The sequence below is a fragment of the Cherax quadricarinatus genome, chromosome 33, assembly GCF_038502225.1.
Source record: "Cherax quadricarinatus isolate ZL_2023a chromosome 33, ASM3850222v1, whole genome shotgun sequence".
Classification (NCBI taxonomy): Eukaryota; Metazoa; Arthropoda; class Malacostraca; order Decapoda; family Parastacidae; genus Cherax; species Cherax quadricarinatus.
Window position 1 is genome coordinate 33095168 of NC_091324.1, and position 25773 is coordinate 33120940.

At 41.9% G+C, this 25773-nt stretch overlaps 1 protein-coding gene across 1 annotated transcript in view; it reads right to left on the bottom strand.

The window, feature by feature from the left end:
- The window catches only part of Naglu (N-acetyl-alpha-glucosaminidase), a 443026-nt gene that overhangs the window by 87116 nt on the left and 330137 nt on the right, over positions 1-25773 (bottom strand). Inside the window, exons 15-16 of the mRNA XM_070091031.1 lie at positions 3962-4630; positions 2377-2444 (exon numbers count right to left, since the gene is read on the bottom strand). Coding sequence (XP_069947132.1) covers positions 2377-2444; positions 3962-4630 — 737 coding nt within the window. The remainder of the gene's footprint in view (positions 1-2376; positions 2445-3961; positions 4631-25773) is intronic.

Genomic DNA, 25773 nt, shown 5'->3' on the forward strand with positions numbered 1-25773 from the left:
TTATGCTTCTAGGATGTTTATGTCTGGAGGATGTTTATGACTGGAAGTTGTCTATGCCTGGAGGATGTTTATGCCTGGAGGATGTTTATGCCTAAAGAATGTTTATGCCTGGAGGATGTTTATGCCTGGAGGATGTTTATGCCTAGGGGATGTTTATGCCTGGAGGATGTTTATGCCTAGAGGATGTTTATGCCTGGAGGATGTTTATGCCTGGAGGATGTTTATGCCTGGAGGATGTTTATGCCTGGAGAATGTTTATGCCTGGAGGATGTTTATGCTTGGAAAATGTTTATGCCTGGAGGATGTTTATGCCTGGAGGATGTTTGTGCCTGGAGGATGTTTATGCCTGGAGGATGTTTATGCATGGAGGATGTTTATTCCTGGAGGATGTTTATGCCTGGAGGATGTTTATGCTAGGAGGATGTTAATGCCTGGAGGATGTTTATGCTCGGAGGATGTTTATGCCTGGAGGATGTTTATGATTGGAGGATGTTTATGCCTGGAGGATGTTTATGCCTAGAGGATGTTTATGCCTGGAGGATGTTTATGCCTGGAGAATGTTTATGCCTGGAGGATGTTTATGCCTGTAAGATGTTTATGCTAGGAGGATGTTTATGCCTGGAGGATGTTTATGCCTGGAGGATGTTTATGCCTGGAGGATATTTATGCCTGGAGGATGTTTATGCTTGGAGGATGTTTATGCCTGGAGGATGTTTATGCCTGGAGGATGTTTAAGCCAGGAGGATGTTTATGCCTGGAGGATGTTTATGCTCGGAGGATGTTTATGCCTGGAGGATGTTTGTGATTGGAGGATGTTAATGCCTGGAGGATGTTTATGCCTGGAGGATGTTTTTGCCTGGAGAATGTTTATGCCTGGAGGATGTTTATGCCTGTATGATGTTTATGCTAGGAGGATGTTTATGCCTGTAGGATGTTTATGCCTGTAGGATGTTTATGCCTGGAGGATGTTTATGCTAGGAGGATGTTTATGCCTGGAGGATGTTTATGCCTGGAGGATGTGTATGCCTGGAGGATGTTTATGCCTGGAGGATGTTTATGCCTGAAGGATACTTATGCCTGGAGGATGTTTATGCCTGGAGGATGTTTATGCCTGGATGATGTTTATGCCTGAAGGATGCTTATGCCTGGAGGATGTTTATGCCTGGAGGATGTTTATGCCTGGAGGATGTTTATGCCTGGAGGATGTTTATGCCTGGAGGATGTTTATGCCTGAAGGATGGTTATGCCTGGAGGATGTTTATGCCTGGAGGATGTTTATGCCTGTATGATGTTTATGCTAGGAGGATGTTTATGCCTGTAGGATGTTTATGCCTGTAGGATGTTTATGCCTGGAGGATGTTTATGCTAGGAGGATGTTTATGCCTGGAGGATGTTTATGCCTGGAGGATGTGTATGCCTGGAGGATGTTTATGCCTGGAGGATGTTTATGCCTGAAGGATGCTTATGCCTGGAGGATGTTTATGCCTGGAGGATGTTTATGCCTGGAGGATGTTTATGCCTGAAGGATGCTTATGCCTGGAGGATGTTTATGCCTGGAGGATGTTTATGCCTGGAGGATGTTTATGCCTGGAGGATGTTTATGCCTGGAGGATGTTTATGCCTGAAGGATGCTTATGCCTGGAGGATGTTTATGCCTGGAGGATGTTTATGCCTGGAGGATGTTTATGCCTGGAGGATGTTTATGCCTGGAGGATGTTTATGCCTGGAGGATGTTTATGCCTGGAGGATGTTTATGCCTGGAGGATGTTTATGCCTGGAGGATGCTTATGCCTGGAGGATGTTTAGGACCAAATGTCTAAACACTCAAAACCTTGAAGTTCTTACAAATGTCGCTGTTGTTGTTCTTGCTGTTATTTTTATTATTAATATTATTTTTATTATTGTTATTATTATTATTATTATTATTACTATATTATTATTATTATTATTATTATTATTATTGTTTTTGTCAACATTATTTTTTATTATTCACTAAAACGTTGCAATAAAACGCAAATTACATTTAGTAAAGAAACATTAACTGGTAATTTGCAGGTAAAGTTTGCTCCAGGTATATATTAACCTTGTTATAAGAGAGACTTTCTGGTAACTGTATAACCAGTTCATTCTGTCAATATTCTCATACATTAAAATTCAGTTTATTTTTAACTTAATGATGGATATCTGTGAGAAAAAAAATTAGTGGTTATCAGAGTAGGAAAAAGTCGTCTTAATACTAACTAAATTGTAATAATAGGACTCCCTTCCCATGGGTTCTAACCCCACTCGTACCGTGGGTTATTTCCTCTTAATATCTCCATTATCATCTTACAAAACAATAAAGGAAAACATATGGAAGAAGAATAATATACTTACTGAAGCGCCAGCAAGACTTGATTGTTGTAGTTTGTTATCAGAGTGAGCGCCATCTCTCCTCCAACAACCTGCAACAGTTACACGATTTTGAAACATTACTTTTAAAATTATCACCGGCCTTAATTGACAACTCAAAGTACTACAGTTGGAACAATTTAAAATAAACTCACAATACCACAGTTGGAACAATTCGAAATAAACTCACAATACCACTGGAACAATTCAGGACAAACTCTCAATACCTCAGTTGGAACAATTCGAAATAAACTCACAACACCTCAGTTGGAACAATTCAGAACAAACTAACAACATCTCAGCTGGAACAATTCGAAATACTCACAATACCACAGTTGGAACAATTAGAAATAAACTTACAATACCATAGTTGGAACAATTCAAAATAAACTCACAATACCACAGCTGGAACAATTCCAAACAAACTCACAATACCACAGTTGGAACAATTCACAGTTTACTCCATTCTACTGATTGCGCAACAACACAGAAAATGACCATATGACCTGTCTTTATAATACTCATTTGTGCTTAATTGTTATTTGTTTACAATAATGTTTTACCACTGATTACATCATTGCTTAGTTAATCTTAAGTTAATTTTAAGCTGCTCATAATGCTCTGTATACAAGTGGCTTTGGTATGCTGCACTTTACTGTATTCCTTTTTTACTTCTCTGTATCATGTTCAAATTAATAAATAAATAAAAACTAGGCCACAGAATGCAACATAATAATAATAGTATCTTTATCTACTACAAGTACATGTACAAGGTATACAGACCATAGCTGACATCATTGACATACTACTATATAGAAAGCAGCTTGTTATGCTGAGCATTTCCCGCGAATTAGGTCAGTTTTGTCCCAGGATGCGACCCACACCAGTCAACTAACACCCAGGTACCCATTTTACTGATGGGTGAACACAGACAACTGGTGTAAAGAAACACGTCCAATGTTTCCGCCCGTTCGCCAGGAATCGAACCCAGACCCTCACCGTGTGCGATATTCTAAGGTAAGTAATAAAAGCTAAAAATATAGGTGTTAAGCTAGTAAGATAGACCCAAAGAGCTGAGTTCCACAAAGTTAGAAGAAGGATGATTCAGCGAAGATGTAATCACAACTTACTCACAGACATTGACACTTAGAACAAAATAAATGTTCACACAGACCCAGAAGGTAAATTCGTAAACCGATGGTGTGGAAATCAGAAGCAGATTCCATACATGGAATCAGGAGTTAGCATTCAAAAGAGTATTAAAATATAATTTTGTCGAAAACTGTTTAAAAATTAGAGTGGGCCAATATCTGTGTGTCATTAAGGCATCTGAGAGTGAAGACCACTTGTCGTCGGGTACAAATACTGGGTCATAATCTCAGAGAAGCGCTGGAACAAGAGGAGTCATTCAGTATCTGGGGGATGGAAGAAAAATGAAGCTTGATCCAAGGAAAGGGAGGATAGTGTCAATTTATTTGAAGAAGAGTCCTACACCAGCATCGAGGTATCTCTCCAGAAGGATGTAGTATTCTTAATTTGGCTTATTTTGATAAACTCTCAAAGAACTTACCTGTAATATTTGTCTGGTCACATCTACTAGATCATGTTGGAAAGTTGCCTGGTCAGTTACTGATTTATATCTGGTTTCCATTACTCCTTCAGTATTTATCTTTTCCTTTCTTGACCTTACATCATCTTCCTCTTCTACTGAGCCTGCAAACAATCCTTCATCTTGCATGTAATTACTATTTTCTAGTTTAATCTTTCTTTCTAGTTTGTGTTGCTCATATTCATTATTAACATATTTATGATTCTCTCCTTCCTCATCGTCGTCTTCATGTTCCACTAGTACTGCCATGTTATCTCCAATCAGCCTCCAGTCAACTTCACCTTCACTAACTTCTCTTTCCTTAAAGTTTGCTGCTTCAGTTCTCTGCAACAGCTGACTCAGTGTGTCAAGCTTCATCTTCTCGCCACCAGAGGCGTCATCATCTCCAGCTTCCACATCACCATCAACAGTCGACCGTTTGAATAATCTAATGCTCTTATGTAGAATTTCTTGTTTAGTGATTTTTTTATTGGCTATTGTCTTTTTTCTTAGAGGACTCGGGGGGCTCTGATTTGCACCATATTCCTGGTAAATCTGTTGAGACTCTATGTTTAATCCCTGATTCTTGTCTTGGACAACAGATACCAGGAGGTCCCAAGCTGCCACCACATCAGACACTGAATACCACAGCTGAAATAGTGATAACTTATATTTTTTCATCTGGACACACAAAAATTGTAATGAATACAGGTTAAAAACACAAATAAGGAGATACAACACAAATGAAATGAATACTACGTATATCGACCTTAGTGTGAGGCTGAGATGAGCAGAACTCATTTCCATTGTGGCTTTATTATTTCCATGTGAGTTAGTATGTGTTACACACTTACACAAAGTAAACATCATATACAGGCATCACTGACAAGCAGAAGCTCTGAGTTTTGGAGTAAAATCAAGATAACAAGACTCACGAAATCGTAATGATACGATTGCAAACAAACCATACCACGGGCGGGGTTAGAACCCGCCAGTTGGCCCAGTGGCTAACGCGTCGGTCTGGAGATTATGACTCTTTGATCGCGGGTTCTAACCCCGCCCGTGGTATGGTTTCAATATAACAAGATAATTTTCCCTAATAATGGTTAATTTTGGAGCTATCTCTTATATGCCATGTGAATGTATTTTATAACATTCTATTTATACCTTTTATATACATTAAAATTAACTCATTAAACTTTAACTATTAATAAATAAAATAATTTTATCCTTCCGATAAAGAGAAAAAATAAAAAGGATCACCAGAAGATACCTAACAGAAGAAGGAGAGGTTTTAATAACAAATTTTACTTAGAATAAGAAAAAAAATTAGGAGTCAGGTCAACAAGCTGAGAAAACCTTGGGAAGAAATATATTTAACAGTTAAAAAACAAACAAGGGAGCCATTAGACTGAGAAGTGGAAGTACTGGAAGGATGGAAGGAATGTTATGAAAAAATGTTGAATGTTAATGAAGAAAAGGAGACAGAAATTTCTTGAATTGGCCAGGAGGTATCACCTTTCAGGGGAGAGGAAGAAGCAGATGTGATGTGTGCGAGGTGCAGAAGACACTTGGTAGAATGACAGCGGGATAAAGCAGCCAGGAAATATGTAATTAAAATAGAAATGTTAAAATCAGATGGGAATATACTTTTGATTGATGCATTTGCTTAATATTTAAATGAAGAGGGGGGGGGAGGGACCTAAGGCTGGCAGAGAGAAGGAGGGGGGGAGGTACCTAAGGCTAGCAGAGAGAGGGAGGGTGGGAGGTACCTAAGGCTGGCAGAGAGAGGGAGGGGGGGAGGTACCTAAGGCTGGCAGAGAGAGGGAGGTACCTAAGGCTGGCAGAGAGAGGGAGGGGGGGAGGTACCTAAGGCTGGCAGAGAGAGGGAGGGGGGGGAGGTACCTAAGGCTGGCAGCGAGCGGGAGGGCGGGAGGTACCTAAGGCTGGCAGAGAGAGGGAGGTACCTAAGTCTGGCAGAGAGAGGGAGGGGGGGAGGTACCTAAGGCTGGCAGAGAGAGGGAGGGGGGGAGGTACCTAAGGCTGGCAGAGAGAAGGAGGGGGTAAGTACCTAAGGCTGGCAGAGAGAGGGAGGGGGGGAGGTACCTAAGGCTGGCAGAGAGAGGGAGGGTGAGAGGTACCTAAGGCTGGCAGAGAGCATACATAGTTCCTTAGTATAAGGGACAAGAGGATAAAAGAGAACATAAAAATTAAATGAAAATAAACCTGAAAAGTGTATTGTAAAGTTATTATTGATATAATCATGGGTAAGAAAGATAGTAGGAGTGTAGAGGAAGAAGGTTTTAAGAGTAGAGGGTGAGTAGACAGTTGACACTGAAGCAGCTATGTGAAGTTTTTATGTGGATAGTGAGGTGCAAGGATGGATATAATGGAGACATGATGAATTTTAAACTGTCAAAGTAATCTTTAGAGAGGGATGTGTGATGTCATCATGGTAGACTGTTTAATATATTTATAGATGAGGTTGTAAAAGATGTGAGAAAGCCAGTATGTTACGGAGAGATGTGGGATTGACTGTTAAACTGGCAAGGAGTGGAAGTTGTCATAGTTGCTTTTTGATGATAACACAGTTCTTTTGGGGTATTCGGAAGAGAAGTTGCCATAATTGGTAAACGAATCTAGAAGGACGTTATACCTCTGGCCAGTTCATGAAACCACAGCTTCCCTTTCTTAATCAACATTAAACAGGCCTTATGATTTGTATGTGGTAATAATAGTAATGTTTATGTAACACTTTAAGTGTGTAATCCTGATGTGACTTTTGAAAGGCATTAAGTACCTGGGGGAACCAACTTGACCCCTATAATTACCTTATTTAATGTAATAAGTTGGTTAAGTGTAGTGGAATTGTTGTAACGTTGAAGTCATTAATATTCTGATAAGGAAAATATATTACATACCTAGAAATATATCCAAATTTCAGTCAAAATAAGTGCACAAAACAGTAGAGAAAAAGATAAACAAATATGGCGTCACGGAGAGGATGGACTGGCGAGATGGTAAATATTAGTCGCATTTAATACTGGCCGATAGAAATATTGTCAGGGAATTTTTACTAAAATATAAGTGAACAGGAAATACGTCTGGAATGTTCCAGATATATAATAAAAAGCCAGAGTGTGGATGGGAAACATTATGTGGTAGCTGATTGAGACGCCATGTTGTCTACTGTATGAATCTAATACACCTCCCAGTGTGTTTAATACCACACAACAATATACACCTCCAGTGTGTATAATACCACACAACAATATACACCTCCAGTGTGTATAATACCACACAACAATATACACCTCCCAGTGTGTATAATACCACACAACAATATACACCCCCAGTGTGTATAATACCACACAACAATATACACCTCCCAGTGTGTATAATACCACACAACAATATACACCCCCAGTGTGTATAATACCACACAACAATATACATGCCTATATATGCCTCATTTTTGTTAGATCTAATTTCCCTACTCGGAACAAAAGTTGACTGAGCAGCTAGAACTAAGCTCTGGAAAAACATCATATTGGCAACCAAGATCACCTACCTGACCCACAGTCAGAGACTTAATTTCAGTTATCTGGGTAATTCCATGATATATTGAAACTAAGTGATTTGTGATTGCTTTCCCCAAACTCATCATTAACCACAAGATTATTTATTAGTGATTCTTTTTTGGCAAGAACCAAGTCAAGCAGATTGTTTCCTCTAGTTGGTTCTATCACAAACTGTTTTAAAAAGATTTTCTGAACCGTATCAAGAAAGTCACTAGTCTCAAGATTTCCTGTCATATTGTTCCAATCAATTTGTCTAAACTTAAAATCTCCCATTATCACAACATTTTCATATCTAGATGCCTTATGAATTTCGTCAAATAACAGCTTACTGCCCTCCCTATCAAGGTTTGGGGGCCTATAAATCACACCCAAAATTAATTTGTCACGACCCTCGAGAAACTGTAGCCAAACAGATTCTGTGTCCGATGTTTGTAATCTCATATCATGTCTAATATACAATTTAAATTATCTCCGACATACATCGCCACTCTACCACCCTTCCTGTTGATCCTATCAGGTGAAATAGTTTATAACCCTGTATGTTGCACTCAGAAGGCATTTCTCTATCTTTCAGGTTGAACCATGTCTCTGTTATAGCAATAATATCTGTATTACCTGCACTCGCAAGTAATCTTAGCTCATCTATTTTATTTCCTATACTCCTACTATTTGTATAGTAAACCTTAAGGGAGCTAGTCACTCGGTGCCCTCTACTATCACTCATTGTTTGTTGATCAGTTCCTTTGAATTTACTATCAACTTTATTTTGAATAATGTCTTTTAAACATATCCCTGAGGTATCCTGGTAATATCTGCTGCTTTCAACCCTAATACTGCAGCCTGATTGTTTCCCACAAACACCCATACCTCTATAATCCATCGGTTTAAAGTCCTAGACAAGTCATCAATTACCCCCTCAATCGAATTGAATTGGCTAATGCAACCACTCCATCCCCAGAGAGATGAACCCCATCCCTTGCATACGTATCACGTTTGCCATAGAATTTGCCCCAGTTATCAATGAATGGGAATGCACGTTCCTTGCAGTACCTGTCTAGCCAGCAATTAATACCAGTTGCCCTAGACATCCATTCATTGTCCACTCCCCTTCTAGGCAAGATGCTACATATGATTGGGATCCCTCCCTTTGACCTGACTACTTCTATTGCTGACTTGTACTTGTCCAGTAGCTCATGTCTATAAATAACAAAAAAGGGCACAACACCGTGACTGGAACGATACACAAATAACCAGCACCCAAAAGAGAGAAGCTTACGACGACGTTTCGGTCCGACTTGGACCATTTACAAAGTCACAGCTCCTGTCTCCTGCCCTTCCCAATGTCATTACCCCGAGCACTAAGACGGGTAATGGGCTTATTCCCATTACCTGACATAATATTATCCAACCTGCTGGCTATGTCACCAACACCAGCTTTCGCGAGGCACACCCTCTGTCTGACCTTCCTATCTCTTACAAAAAGTATTGTCCATATATCTTACCTGAGAATCTCCTACAATTAGAATATTCTTACCTTGATTAGCAGTGTGTATAATACCACACAGAAATATACACCTCCCAGTGTGTATAATCCCACGCAATATACATCTCCCAGTGTGTATAATACCACACAACAATATACACCTCCCAGTGTGTATAACACCACACAGCAATATACACCCCCAGTGTGTATAACACCACACAACAATATACATCTCCCAGTGTGTATAACACTGCACAACAATATACATCTCCCAGTGTGGTCACTATACTAGTCACTTTTCCTGTGGGAGATGTAAGGATACATCACCGAAGTAATAACTTGGTAAGTAATATGTTTTTTCACTTAGTTGAAAGAAAATTAATATCTTGAATAAGTAGATCAAAAAAGTGTACTTAAAGCTGTCATACTTATATAACTTCTTTATAATTATACAGTTCGTTAAATTCCCTATCGATCATAGAGCCATCGATCATAGTGCCATCGATCATAGTGCCATCGATCATAGTGCCATCGATCATAGTGCCATAAATCATAGTATCATTGACCATAGTGTCATCAATCATAGTGCCATCGATCATAGTGACATCGATCATAGTGCCATCGATCATAGTGACATCGATCATAGTGACATCGATCATAGTGACATCGATCATAGTGACATCGATCATAGCGCCATCGATCATAGTGACATCGATCATAGTGCCATCGATCATAGTGCCATAAATCATAGTATCATTGACCATAGTGTCATCAATCATAGTGCCATCGATCATAGTGCCATCGATCATAGTGCCATAAATCATAGTATCATTGACCATAGTGTCATCAATCATAGTGCCATCGATCATAGTGCCATCGATCATAGTGACATCGATCATAGTGCCATCGATCATAGTGACATCGATCATAGTGCCATCGATCATAGTGACATCGATCATAGTGACATCGATCATAGTGACATCGATCATAGCGCCATCGATCATAGTGACATCGATCATAGTGCCATCGATCATAGTGACATCGATCATAGTGACATCGATCATAGCGCCATCGATCATAGTGACATCGATCATAGTGCCATCGATCATAGTGACATCGATCATAGTGCCATCGATCATAGTGCTATCGGTCGTAGTGCCATAAATCATAGTGCCATCGATCATAGTGCTATCGATCATAGTGCCATAAATCATAGTGTCATCGATCATAGTGCCATCGATCATAGTGCCATCGATCACAGTGCCATAAATCAGTGTCATCGATCATAGTGCTATCGATCATAGTGCCATAAATCATAGTGTCATCGATCATAGTGCCATCGATCATAGTGCCATCGATCATAGTGCTATCGATCATAGTACCATTGATCATAGTGCCATCGATTATAGTGCCATCGATCACAGTGGCATCAATCATAGTGTCATCGATCATAGTGCCATCGATCATAGTGCCATCGATCACAGTGGCATCAATCATAGTGTCATCGATCATAGTGCCATCAATCATAGTGTCATTGGTCATAGTGCCATGGATCATAGTGGCATCGATCATAGTATCATAAATCATAGTGCCATCGATCATAGTGCCATCGATCATAGTGCCATCGATCACAGTGCCATCAATCATAGCGTCATTGATCATGGTGTCATCGATCATAGTGCCATCAGTCATAGTGTCATTGATCATAGTGCCATTTATCATAGTGGCATCGATCATAGTGCCATAAATCATAGTGTCATCGATCATAGTGCCATCGATCATAGTGCCATAAATCATAGTGTCATCGATCATAGTGCCATCGATCATAGTGCCATAAATCATAGTGTCATCGATCATAGTGCCATCGATCATAATGCCATCGATCATAGTGCCATCGGTATTAGTGCCATCGATTATAGTGCCATCAACCATAGTGTCATTGATCATAATGTCATCGATCACAGTGCCATAAATAGGAGGAGTCTAATAAATAAGATAGATGAGCTAAGATTACTTGCAAGTGTAGGTAATATAGATATTGGTATAACAGAGACCTGGTTCAACCTGAAAGATAGAAAAATGCCTTCTGAATGCAACATACAGAGTTATAAACTATTCCACACTGATAGGGTCAGCAGGAAGGGTGGTGGTGTGGCGATGTATGTCAGAAAATTTAAATTGTTGTCTTAGACATGATAAGATTAGAGACATCGAACACAGAATCTGTTCGGCTACAGTTTCTCGAGGGACGTGACAAGTTAAATTTGGGTGTGATTTATAGGCCCCTAAACCTTGATAGGAAGTGCAGTAAGCTGTTATGGGATGAAATTCATAAGGCACCAAGATATGAAAATGTTGTGTTAATGGGAGATTTTAACTTTAGACAAATTGATTGGAACAATATAACAGGAAATCTTGAGACTAGTGACTTTCTTGATACGGTTCAGGATTGCTTTTTAGAACAGGTTGTGACAGAACCAACTAGAGGAAACAATCTGCTTGACTTGGTTCTTGCCAACAAAGATTCACTAATTAATAATCTTAAGGTTAATGATGAGCTTGGGGAAAGTGATCACAAATCACTTAGTTTTAATATATCATGGAATTACCCAGATAACTGCAATCAAATCTTTGTCCCAGATTTTCGCTTGGCCGACTTCATGGGACTGAAAAATTACTTGGGTGGGGTAAATTGGGATGTCCTAACTATGGGTCACGTAGGTGATCTTGGTTGCCAATATGACATTTTTCAGAGCATAGTTCTAGCTGCCCAGACAACTTTTGTTCCGAGTAGGGAAATTAGATCTAACAAAAATGATCCCAAATGGATGAACAATAGATTAAAACATCTCATTGGTCAAAAGAGAGGCAAATATAGGCGTTTCAAAAGAGGGGATGGGCAGTTAAGAAATCAGTATATTAAATTAAAGAGAGAAATAAAGAAAGGAATAAGAAAAGCAAAAAGGGATTATGAGGCTAAGATCGCAAGGGATTCAAAGATTAACCCTAAAGGATTCCTTCAGGTATACAGAAGTAAGATTAGGGACAAGATTGGCCCACTTAAGAGTAACTCTGGCCAGATTACTGACAGTGATAAGGATATGTGTGAAATTCTAAATACCTACTTCCTCTCAGTTTTCGCCCAGGAAAATACTAGCGATATTCCTGAAATAATAGATTATGTAGAACAGGATGATAATAAACTATGTACGATTGCGGTACCTAGTGACATGGTCTTCAGACAAATAGAGAAACTAAAACCTAACAAATCTCCAGGTCCTGAAGAACTGTTTGCAAGGGTGTTAAAGGAATGTAAAGAGGAACTTAGCATACCTTTGGCTAATCTTTTTAACATATCACTACAAACTGGCACAGTGCCTGATAAGTGGAAAATGGCAAATGTAATACCTCTTCGCGAGGCAGGTGACAGGTCCTTGGCTTCGAACTGTAGACCATAGTGGGAAAATTTATGGAATCAATAATTGCCGAAGCAATTCGTAGCCATCTCGACAGGCACAGATTGATTAATGAATCTCAACACGGTTTTAGAAAGGGAAGTTCCTGTCTTTCGAATTTACTAACTTTTTTCACTAAGGTGTTTGAGGAGGTAGATCATGGTAATGAATATGATATTGTGTATATGGACTTCAGTAAGGCTTTCGATAGAGTTCCACACCAGAGGCTATTGAGGAAACTTAAGGCACACGGAATAGGAGGAGAATTTTTTTCCTGGGTAGAGGCATGGCTGACAAATAGACAGCAGAGACTTTGAATAAATGGGGAGAAATCAGAATGGGGGCACGTCACAAGCAGTGTTCCTCAGGGGTCAGTGATGGGGCCGTTGTAGTTCACAATTTACATAAACGACATAGATGAGGGAATAAATAGCGACATAAGCAAATTTGCTGATGACACCAAAATAGGCCGTCCAATTCATTCTAATGAGGACACTAGAGCACTCCAGGATGATTTGAATAGACTGATGCAATGGTCGGAGAAGTGGTAGATGCAGTTTAATATTGACAAATGCAAAGTTCTAAATGTTGGACAGGTAAATAACCATGTCACATATAAACTAAATAATGTAGATCTTAATACTACTGATTGCGAAAAGGATTTAGGAGTTCTGGTTAGCATCAGTGTTCGCATCGCTATTGGGCCGTGCGGACGTGCTGCGCAGTAGCTCCTGATTGAGTTGGCTTTTGCGCAGTGTTGACGTGTACTTAGCTCTGTGAAGACCTGTTTGCGCGCTCTCTACGAATTGAAGCAAGATGCCCTCTATAGAGCAACTTTACCAACAGCTTAAGGAAGAATTGAGGATAGCGAAGTTGGAGATTCGGAGACTGACCGAGGAAAACAAGAAGATTCGTAGTAGTCCTCCTGTTTTGAGTCCTCAAGTCAAGAAGGGAAACTGGTCAGTGGCTAGACAGCAGGGAACGAAGTTGACGATCAAGAAGACGAATGGAAAGATAGAAACGATGAAGAAGAAAGAGACTGCCGTGGAAACTGTTGTTGAAACATCTAATACATTCTCAGTGCTACCCGACGAATGTGAGTCGACTACTGGGAACATCACGACGAACGACACCAAGGAAGGTAAGAATATTGTTGTTGTTGGGGATAGCCAAGTTAGGTATATGGATAGGGCGTTCTGCTTGAAGGACAGGAGTAAGAGACAGAGAGTTTGCTTTCCTGGGGCTGGGATGGAGGATATTGTTAGCCATCTGGATGACATCATGAGAGGTAATGGGAGCAATCCTATTATCTGTCTCAGTGCTGGAGGAAACGATGTTGGCAGACGTAGGAGTGAAGACCTGATTAGCAGGTATAGGTCAGCAATAGAAATAATTAGGAGTAAGGGTGGGAACCCTGTCATATGTGGTATTTTGCCAAGGAGAGGAGTTGGAAATGAATGGTTGTCCAGGGCAATGGGTGTCAATTGCTGGCTGGACAAATACTGTAAGGAAAATGCAGTAACATTCATTGACAACTGGGACCTCTTCTATGGCGGAAATGACATGTATGCCAGGGATGGGGTTCACTTATCTAGGTCTGGGGTGGTAGCACTGGCAACTGCAGTGGAGGGAGCAGTTAGGACTTTAAACTAGGAATAGCTAGTGGTATGGGTTTTGGCAGGAAAACAGTGAAGTCCCAGTGTAGTAATATTACGAGTTCTAGGGGAACTAGTAATAAGCAGAACGAGGTAGATATTGAAAAGCCAGGGACTTTGGGTGATAAGGACAGTAATAGGTTTAGTAGAAAAACAGAAATGAGCAGGAAGGGTAAAGAGAAAGGAGAGTCTTTCAATGTTTATTATGCTAATTGCCGTAGTGCTAGGAATAAGATGGACGAGTTGAGATTAGTTGCTAGTGCAGGTAACATTGATGTATTTGCCTTAACTGAGACGTGGTTTAATTCAAAAAGTCGGGACATGCCTGCGGAATGTCATATTCAGGGTTTTAAATTGTTCCAAGTAGATAGAAGTATCGGGAAGGGGGGTGGGGTGGCATTGTATGTCCGAGATCGCTTGAACTGTTGCATAAAAACGGGTATTAAGTCTGAAGTAACACATACAGAGTCTGTTTGGATAGAATTTTCAGAGGGGCATGAAAAACTGATGTTAGGAGTGATATACCGTCCCCCAAACTTAGATAGGGACCAAGGGAGACTACTATGGGAGGAAATTGTTAAGGCCACAAGGCACGATAATGTAGTAATTCTAGGAGACTTTAACTTTAGTCATATTGATTGGAATTTCTTGACTGGGAATTTAGAATCATACGACTTCTTAGAAGTAGTTCAGGATTGTTTTTTGAAGCAGTTTGTGACAGAACCTACAAGAGGAAATAACCTGCTTGACTTAGTAATGGCAAACAATGAATCCCTTGTTAATAATTTAGAAATTTCTGAGGAACTGGGTGCTAGCGACCACAAATCAATTACATTTAGCATTGAATGGAAGTACGATTGTAGCGATAACTCAGTAACAGTCCCAGATTTTCGCTTAGCAGATTACGATGGGCTTAGAGAACACTTATCATCTGTTGACTGGGGTAACGAAGTGAGATATCAATATGACAGTTTTCTGAACACTATAGATGCTGCTCAAAGAACGTTTATCCCATACAAAGAAATTAGATCAAATAGAAATGACCCAAAATGGATGAATAATAGGCTCAAATATCTACTAGGGCATAAGAAAGGAATTTATAGGCGTATCAAAAGAGGTGAGGGTCATCTTATGAATCAGTATATTGACATTAAGAGGGACATTAAAAAGGGGATAAGAAAAGCTAAAAGGGACTATGAAATTAAAGTTGCTAGGGATTCTAAAACTAACCCAAAAAGTTTTTTCCAGGTATATAGAACAAAAGTCAGAGATAAGATAGGTCCCCTTAAAAATAACTATGGGCACCTTACTGACAAAGAGAATGAAATGTGCTCGATTTTTAATAATTATTTTCTCTCAGTTTTTACACAGGAAGACACTAACAATATTCCAGTAATTAATTTTTATAGTGGGCTAGAAGATAAATTATGTAACATCACAGTCACTAGTGAAATGGTTGTGAAGCAGATAGACAGACTGAAGCAAAATAAGTCGCCGGGTCCTGATGAGGTTTTTTCAAGGGTTCTTAAGGAATGCAAAATGGAACTCTGTGAACCATTAACTAATATTTTTAATTTATCTCTTCAAACAGGTGTAGTGACTGATATGTGGAAGATGGCTAATGTAATTCCTATTTTTAAAACAGGGGACAAGTCGTTACCGTCAAATTACCGCCCAATAAGCCTGACCTCAATTGTAGGCAAATTACTAGTCAATTATAGCTGAGATTATAAGAAGCCATCTCGATAAGCATAGCTTGATTAATGATACTCAGCATGGATTCACAAGAGGCCGGTCTTGTCTAATTTATTAACTTCCTTCAGTAAAGCTTTTGAGGCTGTTGACCACGATAAAGAATTTGATATTATTTACTTAGATTTTAGTAAGGCTTTTGATAGAGTTCCGCACCATAGACTGTTAAAGAAAGTGGCAGCTCATGGCATTAGGGGAAAAGTGCTCTCGTGGATCGAGTCATGGCTCACTGACAGGAAGCAGGGAGTGTCCATAAATGGGGTTAAATCCGAGTGGGGATCTGTAACAAGTGGCATTCCACAGGGATCAGTTTTGGGCCCGTTGTTGTTTATAATATATATCAATGATCTTGATGAGGGAATTACTAGTGATATGAGCAAATTCGCCGATGACACAAAGATAGGTAGGATAATTGATTCAAACGTAGATGTTATGGAACTTCAGGAGGATTTAAACAAACTCTATTCTTGGTCAGAAAAGTGGCAGATGCAGTTCAATGTAGATAAATGCAAGGTTCTGAAGCTTGGGAGTGCCCATAACCCTAGTACTTATAAGTTAAATGATGTAGAACTTAGCCATACAGATTGCGAAAAGGACTTGGGGGTTATGGTGAGCAGCAACCTTAAACCAAGACAGCAATGCCTAAGCGTACGTAATAAGGCAAATAGATTACTGGGATTTATATCAAGAAGTGTAAGCAACAGAAGTCCAGAGGTCATACTGCAGCTTTGTACATCATTAGTAAGGCCTCACCTAGATTATGCAGCTCAGTTCTGGTCTCCATATTACAGAATGGACATAAATTCGTTAGAAAACATTCAGCGTAGGATGACTAAATTAATACATAGCATTAGAAATCTTCCTTATGAAGAAAGATTGAAGACTCTTAAGTTACATTCACTTGTTAGACGAAGAATGAGGGGAGACCTGATCGAAGTGTATAAGTGAAAGATAGGTATTAATAAAGGGGATATTAATAAGGTCTTGAGGATGTCTCTCCAAGAGAGAACCCGCAGTAATGGATTTAAATTAGATAAGTTTAGATTTAGAAAGGACATAGGAAAGTATTGGTTTGGAAATAGGGTAGTTGATGAGTGGAACAGTTTACCTAGTTGGGTTATTGAGGCTGGGACTTTGGGTAGTTTCAAATTTAGGTTGGATAAGTACATGAGTGGGAGGGGTTGGATTTGAGTGGGACTTTCACATCAGAGCTCATTTCTTGGGTGGCATTGAAAATTTGGTTGGGCAAATGTTTTGTTAGTGGGATGAATTGTAAAGGACCTGCCTAGTATGGGCCAACATGCCTCCTGCAGTGTTCCTCCTTTCTCATGTTATGTTCTTATGTAATTTAAAACCAAGACAACAGTGCATTAGTGTTCGCAATAAAGCTAACAGAATTCTTGGCTTCATATCTAGAAGTATAAATAATAGAAGTTCTCAGGTTGTTCTTCAACTCTATATATCCTTGGTTACGCTTCATTTAGACTATGCTGCTCAGTTCTGGTCACCGTATTACAGAATGGATATAAATGCTCTGGAAAACGTACAGAGGAGGATGACAAAGATGATCCCATGTATCAGAAATCTTCCCTATGAGGATAGACTGAGGGCCCTGAATCTGCACTCTCTCGAAAGGCGTAGAATTAGGGGGGTTATGATCGAGGTGTATAAATAGAAAGCAGGAATAAATAAAGGGGATGTAAATAGCGTGCTGAAAATTTCCAGCCATGACAGGACTCGCAGCATTGGTTTCAAGTTGGAAAAATTCAGATTCAGAAAGGATATAGGAAAGCACTGGTTTGGTAACAGAGTTGTGGATGAGTGGAACAAACCCCCGAGTACAGTTATTGAGGCTAAAACGTTGTGTAGTTTTAAAAATAGGTTAGATAAATACATGAGTGGGTGTGGGTGGGTGTGAGTTGGACCTGACTAGCTTGTGCTGCTGGGTCTGGTGCAGTGCTCCATCCTTGAGTGGGGATGACCAGACTGGGTGGGTCATTGGGATAATCCGGGGGGGGAGGGGTCATTGGTCTAATCCGGGGGGGACATGGACCTGCTCCGCATGGGTCAGTAGGCCTGTTGCAGTGTTTCTTCTTTTTTATGTTCTTATGTTCTTAAATCATAGTGTCATCGATCATAGTGCCATCGATCATAGTGCCATCGATCATAGTGCCATTGATCATAGTGTCATCGATCGTAGTGTCATCAATCATAATGTCATTGACCATAGTGCCATTGATCATATCGCCATCGATCATAGTACCATGCACAGGAAGATATTGTGCTGGAGACATTATCTAAACACCTTCAAAGGAGTGAAATTTTCTGGATTTTTTATGTATTGGTATTGTGTCCAGTAGCATATCCTGAAAATATTATCCATATTGATTCAAAAATGAAAGTAAGGAAAAAGAAAAGTTACAGAGTCAGTTTTACAAAGCTTTGCAATATGTGATTAACTTACAGTTCTGCAGTTGGTGTCACTGTGTTAAATGAATTTTAATGAAAACACTGCGAAGTGGGATTTTTGTTTTAGGAATTAATGCCCTATAGCATTTCTGTACCCCGTGTCTGGAAGGTGAGGCAGTGCTGAGTCAGGGCGGGCGAGGATATTATTGGTTGGAGATACCAGTATATTTCCTTCTCTTTCTTTGGAGACCAAGCAAAGGCCACTACGTCACCAGTGGGGAAGTTGGGTGAGTGTAAACACAGTAGCGTCTTCAGAACTCAGACCTGACAGGTGTCCTGCTATCTTGCCGTGCCACGCCTGTGATTATGAAGGTACGTGCATGGAACTTTGACTCTACTTACTTGAATAGTGAGAGTTAGTGCTGATGTAAGTGAAGTCAGGACGAAACTACAGGAAACTGGTGTAAAGTATTCCAGAAAAATAGCAGCTCCGTACAAGTTTGGAGCAACTTACCGGGAATAATGTCTACGGGGTATTTGGAACAATTTAGGGATGAAATCATATGACTGTCAGTGAAATATTGTAAAGGGTTTTTCCCATATAATTTTGTTGACAGGTTAAACATTCTGTTTGTAATGGAAGACACAATACATTATGAAAGTGACAGCATAATTTTTTTTTCAGTTTAACATCAATAAGCTTTAATGTGGAGTAGAAGATGAGGTGACATGGCGTGGGGAACCTTTACGACATGTAGACAATGATGTAGAGGAGTAGAAGATGAGGTGACATGGCGTGGGGAACCTATACGACATGTAGACAGTGATGTAGAGGAGTAGAAGATGAGGTGACATGGCGTGGGGAACCTATACGACATGTAGACAATGATGTAGAGGAAGAGATCACCATAGAAGATCCTGAGTATGTACTGAAGATAATAGATACTGACACACTGAAGAACAAGAACACCCAAAAGAACCACCACTGACAGAAACAGGTATTTAAAGACAGCATTTACTTCGCGATTTAAACTGTTAAACAGAAGTTTAATTTTAAATACTTATTGATTTATAGTATGTTAAATGTCTGTCATATTTAGTTTACATTTGTTGTAATTTTTATTGATATTTTACCACTTTTGTTTTTACCTTTTAAATCATTTTCAATTTCATCTACATGCACTATAATTTTTCTTTGATGCCCATTATCTTTTTATTATATAATACCCTTTCTCTCTCTCCAACTTGGCGTCAAGTGGTAAGACCTCTCCAACTTGGCGTCAAGTGGTAAGACCTCTCCAACTTGGCGTCAAGTGGTAAGACCTCTCCAACTTGGCGTCAAGTGGTAAGACCTCTCCAACTTGGCGTCAAGTGGTAAGACCTCAACCACCTCCAGAGACTGAGGAAGCAGTAACCCACCTTCAAGGATACACTGGATACAGGGGTCAAAATATTAACTCCCGTGCACTTGAAGATTATGTATCAGGAAGCCACAACGTTCAGTGCTGATGGAGCAGAGTTCACTGCTGAAGACGAAGCAATGAATGTAACCTCTAAAACTGTTATTGCTCTGGTTAACAACATGCCACGTTCAGAGAGGTCAGTAATTTTATGCTGATAACTTCATCACTAGCAGCGACATTGTTACATACCTCAGACATCTGTACAACTGCAGATATGTAATGGCTTGATAAAGCTCCTGGAGAGCGAAACGTTGCCACAATAAATGTCACATTAGTTGCACTTGTGTCCTTTTACTTTACAAACTGCAGATATGTAGGTAAAGAAAGGGAGACGCTAATTGATAATCCACACTAGATAACATCAAGGAGAAGAACGAACCCAAAGTGGAGAGAGGAACCATCAATTGCCCCTGGACGGGACACTTCACGTTTTTGTCATATACTGCCAAACAAAAAAAAAAATTGGCCAAAAGTGACATGAGTGATTTGGTTTTAGATACTAAAAAGATTTTAAAATCCCTTCAGTAATTCTACGACCGAACGAAAGACGGTTAAGATAAGTCTCAAAAAAAAAAAAAAAATCCTTACAGGAGAAGCAGAGACAATGCTCAGAATTTATCGTTTAAAAAAAAAACAATAAATAATATCAAGATTCTTTTATCAGAGTCTAATACCTGGAGTTTACCTGGAGAGAGTTCCGGGGGTCAACGCCCCCGCGGCCCGGTCTGTGACCAGGCCTCCTGGTGGATCAGAGCCTGATCAACCAGGCTGTTGCTGCTGGCTGCACGCAAACCAACGTACGAGCCACAGCCCGGCTGATCAGGAACTGACTTTAGGTGCTTGTCCAGTGCCAGCTTGAAGACTGCCAGGGGTCTGTTGGTAATCCCCCTTATGTGTGCTGGGAGGCAGTTGAACAGTCTCGGGCCCCTGACACTTATTGTATGGTCTCTTAACGTGCTAGTGACACCCCTGCTTTTCATTGGGGGGATGGTGCATCGTCTGCTTTCGTAGTGAGTGATTTTCGTGTGCAAGTTCGGTACTAGTCCCTCTAGGATTTTCCAGGTGTATATAATCATGTATCTCTCCCTCCTGCGTTCCAGGGAATACAGGTTTAGGAACCTCAAGTGCTCCCAGTAATTGAGGTGTTTTATCTCCGTTATGCGCGCCGTGAAAGTTCTCTGTACATTTTCTAGGTCGGCAATTTCACCTGCCTTGAAAGGTGCTGTTAGTGTGCAGCAATATTCCAGCCTAGATAGAACAAGTGACCTGAAGAGTGTCATCATGGGCTTGGCCTCCCTAGTTTTGAAGGTTCTCATTATCCATCCTGTCATTTTTCTAGCAGATGCGATTGATACAATGTTATGGTCCTTGAAGGTGAGATCCTCCGACATAATCACTCCCAGGTCTTTAACGTTGGTGTTTCGCTCTATTTTGTGGCCAGAATTTGTTTTGTACTCTGATGAAGATTTAATTTCCTCATGTTTACCATATCTGAGTAATTGAAATTTCTCATAATTGAACTTCATATTGTTTTCTGCAGCCCACTGAGAGATTTGGTTGATGTCCGCCTGGAGCTTTGCAGTGTCTGCAATGGAAGACACTGTCATGCAGATTCGGGTGTCATCTGCAAAGGAAGACACGGTGCTGTGGCTGACATCCTTGTCTATGTCGGATATGAGGATGAGGAACAAGATGGGAGCGAGTACTGTGCCTTGTGGAACAGAGCTTTTCACCGTAGCTGCCTCGGACTTTACTCTGTTGACGACTACTCTCTGTGTTCTGTTAGTGAGGAAATTATAGATCCATCGACCGACTTTTCCTGTTATTCCTTTAGCACGCATTTTGTGCGCTATTACGCCATGGTCACACTTGTCGAAGGCTTTTGCAAAGTCTGTATATATTACATCTGCATTCTTTTTGTCTTCTAGTGCATCTAGGACCTTGTCGTAGTGATCCAATAGTTGAGACAGACAGGAGCGACCTGTTCTAAACCCATGTTGCCCTGGGTTGTGTAACTGATGGGTTTCTAGATGGGTGGTGATCTTGCTTCTTAGGACCCTTTCAAAGATTTTTATGATATTGGATGTTAGTGCTATTGGTCTGTAGTTCTTTGCTGTTGCTTTACTGCCCCCTTTGTGGAGTGGGGCTATGTCTGTTGTTTTTAGTAACTGTGGGACGACCCCCATGTCCATGCTCCCTCTCCATAGGGTGGAAAAGGCTCGTGATAGGGGCTTCTTGCAGTTCTTGATGAACACAGAGTTCCATGAGTCTGGCCCTGGGGAAGAGTGCATGTCATTTATCGCCTGTTCGATGTCATTTGGCGTCAGGATAACATCGGATAGGCTTGTGTTAATCAAATTTTGTGGCTCTCATAAAAAATTCATTTTGATCTTCGACTCTCAGTCTGGTTAGCGGCTTGCTAAAAACTGAGTCATATTGGGACTTGAGTAGCTCACTCATTTCCTTGCTGTCATCTGTGTAGGACCCATCTTGTTTAAGTAGGGGCCCAATACTGGACGTTGTTCTCGATTTTGATTTGGCATAGGAGAAGAAATACTTTGGGTTTCTTTCGATTTCATTTATGGCTTTTAGTTCTTCCCGCGATTCCTGACTCCTAAAGGATTCTTTTAGCTTAAGTTCGATGCTTGCTATTTCTCTGACCAGTGTCTCCCTACGCATTTCAGATATATTGACTTCTTTTAGCCGCTCTGTTATTCTTTTCCGTCGCCTGTAAAGGGAGCGCCTGTCTCTTTCTATTTTACATCTACTCCTCCTTTTTCTTAGAGGAATAAGCCTTGTGCATACATCGAGTGCCACCGAGTTAATCTGTTCTAGGCATAAGTTGGGGTCTGTGTTGCTTAGTATATCTTCCCAGCTTATATCGGTTAGGACTTGGTTTACTTGGTCCCACTTTATGTTTTTGTTATTGAAGTTGAATTTGGTGAATGCTCCCTCGTGACTAATCTCATTTTGTCGGTCTGGGGCTCCGCGCATACATGTCTGAACCTCAATTATGTTGTGATCTAAGTATATTGTTTTTGATATGGTGACATTTCTTATCAGATCATCATTGTTAGTGAAGATGAGGTCTAGTGTATTCTCCAGTCTAGTAGGCTCTATTATTTGCTGGTTTAAATTGAATTTTGTGCAGAGATTTAAAAGCTCGCGTGAGTGTGAGTTTTCATCAGAGCTGCCTCCTGGTGTTATTACTGCAACAATATTATTTGCAATATTCCTCCATTTTAGGTGCCTTAAGCTGAAATCCCCCAGGAGGAGTAGGTTGTGAGGTGAGCAGAGAAGTGAGGGTAGTGGAAGAGTAAGCTATGGGGTGAGCAGAGAAGTGGGGATAGTGGAAGAGTAGGTTGTGGGGTGAGCAGAGAAGTGGGGATAGTGGAAGAGTAGGTTGTGTGGTGAGCAGGGAAGTGGTGACAGTGGAGGAGTAGGTTGTGGGGTGAGCAGGGAAGTGGCGATAGTGGAGGAGTAGGTTGTGGGGAGAGCAGGGAAGTGTTAATAGTGGAGGAGTAGGTTGTGGGGTGAGCAGAGAAGTGGGGATAGTGGAAGAGTAGGTTGTAGGGTGAGCAGGGAAGTGGTGATAGTGGAGGAGTAGGTTGTGGGGTGAGCAGGGAAGTGGTGATAGCGGAAGAGTAGGCTGTGGGGTGAGCAGGGAAGTGGTGAGAGTGAAGGAGTATGTTGAGGAGAGCAGGGAAGTGGTGATAGGAGTAGGCTGTGTGGTGAGCCGGGAAGTGGTGATAGTGGAGGAGTAGGTTGTGGGGTGAGCAGGGAAGTGGTGATAGTGGAGGAGTAGGTTGTGTGGTGAGCAGGGAAGTGGGGATAGTGGAAGAGTAGGTTGAGTGGTGAGCATGGGAGTGGTGATAGTGGAGGAGTAGGTTGTGTGGTGAGCAGGGAAGTGGTGATAGTGGAGGAGTAGGTTGTGGGGTGAGCAGGGAAGTGGTGATAGTGGAAGAGTAGGTTGTGGGGTAGGTTGTAGGTGGTGAGCAGGGAAGTGGGGATAGTGGAAGAGTAGTAGGATTGGAAGAGTGGGGTGAGCAGGGAAGTGGGGACAGTGGAAAAGTAGGTTGTGGGGTGAGCTGGGAAGTGGGGATAGTGGAGGAGTAGGTTGTGTGGTGAGCAGGGAAGTGGGGATAGTGGAGGAGTAGGTTGTGGGGTGAGCTGGGAGGTGGGGAGAGTGGGGGAGGAGTAGGTTGTGGGGTGAGCTGGGAAGTGGGGATAGTGGAGGAGTAGGTTGTGGGGTGAGCAGGGAAGTGGTGATAGTGGAGGAGTAGGTTGTGGGGTGAGCAGAGCAGTGGGGATAGTGGAGGTGTAGGTTGTGGAGTGAGCATGGAAGTGGGGATAGTGGAGGAGTAGGTTGTGGGGTGAGCAGAGCAGTGGGGATAGTGGAGGAGTAGGTTGTCGGGTGAGCAGAGCAGTGGGGATAGTGGAGGAGTAGGCTGTGGGGTGAGCAGGGAAGTGGTGATAGTGGAGGAGTAGGTTGTGGGGTGAGCAGAGAAGTGGTGATAGTCGAGGAGTAGGTTGTGGGGTGAGCAGAGAAGTGAGGTTAGTGATGTAGTAGGTTGTGGGGTGAGCAGAGAAGTGGGGATAGTGAAGGAGTAGGTTGTGGGGTGAGCAGATCAGTGGGGATAGTGGAGGAGTAGGTTGTGGGGTGAGCAGAGAAGTGGGGATAGTTGAGGAGTAGGTTGTGGGGAGCTCAGGGAAGTGGGGATAGTGGAGGAGTAGGTTGTGGAGAGAGCAGGGAAGTGGGGATAGTGGAGGAGTAGGTTGTGGGGTGAGCAGATTAATGGGGATAGTGGAGGAGTAGGTTGTGGGGAGAGCAGGGAAGTGGGGATAGTGGAGGAGTAGGTTGTGGGGTGAGCAGAGAAGTGGGGATAGTGGAGGAGTAGGTTGTGGGGTGAGCAGGGAAGTGGGGATAGTGGAAGAGTAGGTTGTGGGGTGAGCAGGGAAGTGGCGATAGTGGAGGAGTAGGTTGTGGGGTGAGCAGGGAAGTGGGAATAGTGGAGGAGTAGGTTGTGGGGTGAGCAGAGAAGTGGGGATAGTGGAAGAGTAGGTTGTGGGGTGAGCAGGGAAGTGGTGATAGTGGAGGAGTAGGTTGTGGGATGAGCAGGGAAGTGGTGATAGCGGGAGAATAGGCTGTGGGGTGAGCAGGGAAGTGGTGATAGTGAAGAAGTAGGTTGTGGGGAGCAGGGAAGTGGTGATAGTGGAAGAGTAGGTTGTGTGGTGAGCAGGGAAGTGGTGATAGTGGAGGAGTAGGTTGTGGGGTGAGCAGAGAAGTGGGGATAGTGGAAGAGTAGGTTGTGTGGAGAGCAGGGAAGTGGTGACAGTGGAGGAGTAGGTTGTGGGGTGAGCAGGGAAGTGGCGATAGTGGAGGAGTAGGTTGTGGGGTGAGCAGGGAAGTGGTGATAGCGGAAGAGTAGGTTGTGGGGTGAGCAGGGAAGTGGGGATAGTGGAGGAGTAGGTTGTGGGGTGAGCAGGGAAGTGGTGATAGTGGAGGAGTAGGTTGTGTGGTGAGCAGGGAAGTGGTGATAGTGGAGGAGTGGTGATAGTGGAGGAGTAGGTTGTGTAGTGGAGGAGTAGGTTGTGGTGTGAGCAGGGAAGTGGTGATAGTGGAGGAGTAGGTTGTGGGGTGAGCAGGGAAGTGGGGATAGTGGAGGAGTAGGTTGTGGGGTGAGCAGGGAAGTGGGGATAGTGGAGGAGTAGGTTGTGGGGTGAGCAAGGGACTTGGGGATAGTGGAGGTGTCGGGTGAGCAGGGAAGTGGGGATAGTGGAAGAGTAGGTTGTGGGGTGAGCAGGGAAGTGGAGGAGTAGGTTAGTGGTGAGCAGAGTGGGGTAGTGGAGGAGTAGGTTGTGGGGATGACCAGGGAAGTGGGGAGAGTGGAGGAGTAGGTTGTGGGGAGAGCAGGGAAGTGGGGATAGTGGAGGAGTAGGTTGTTGGGTGAGTAGGGAAATGGGGATAGCGGAGGAGTTGGTTGTGGGGTGAGCAG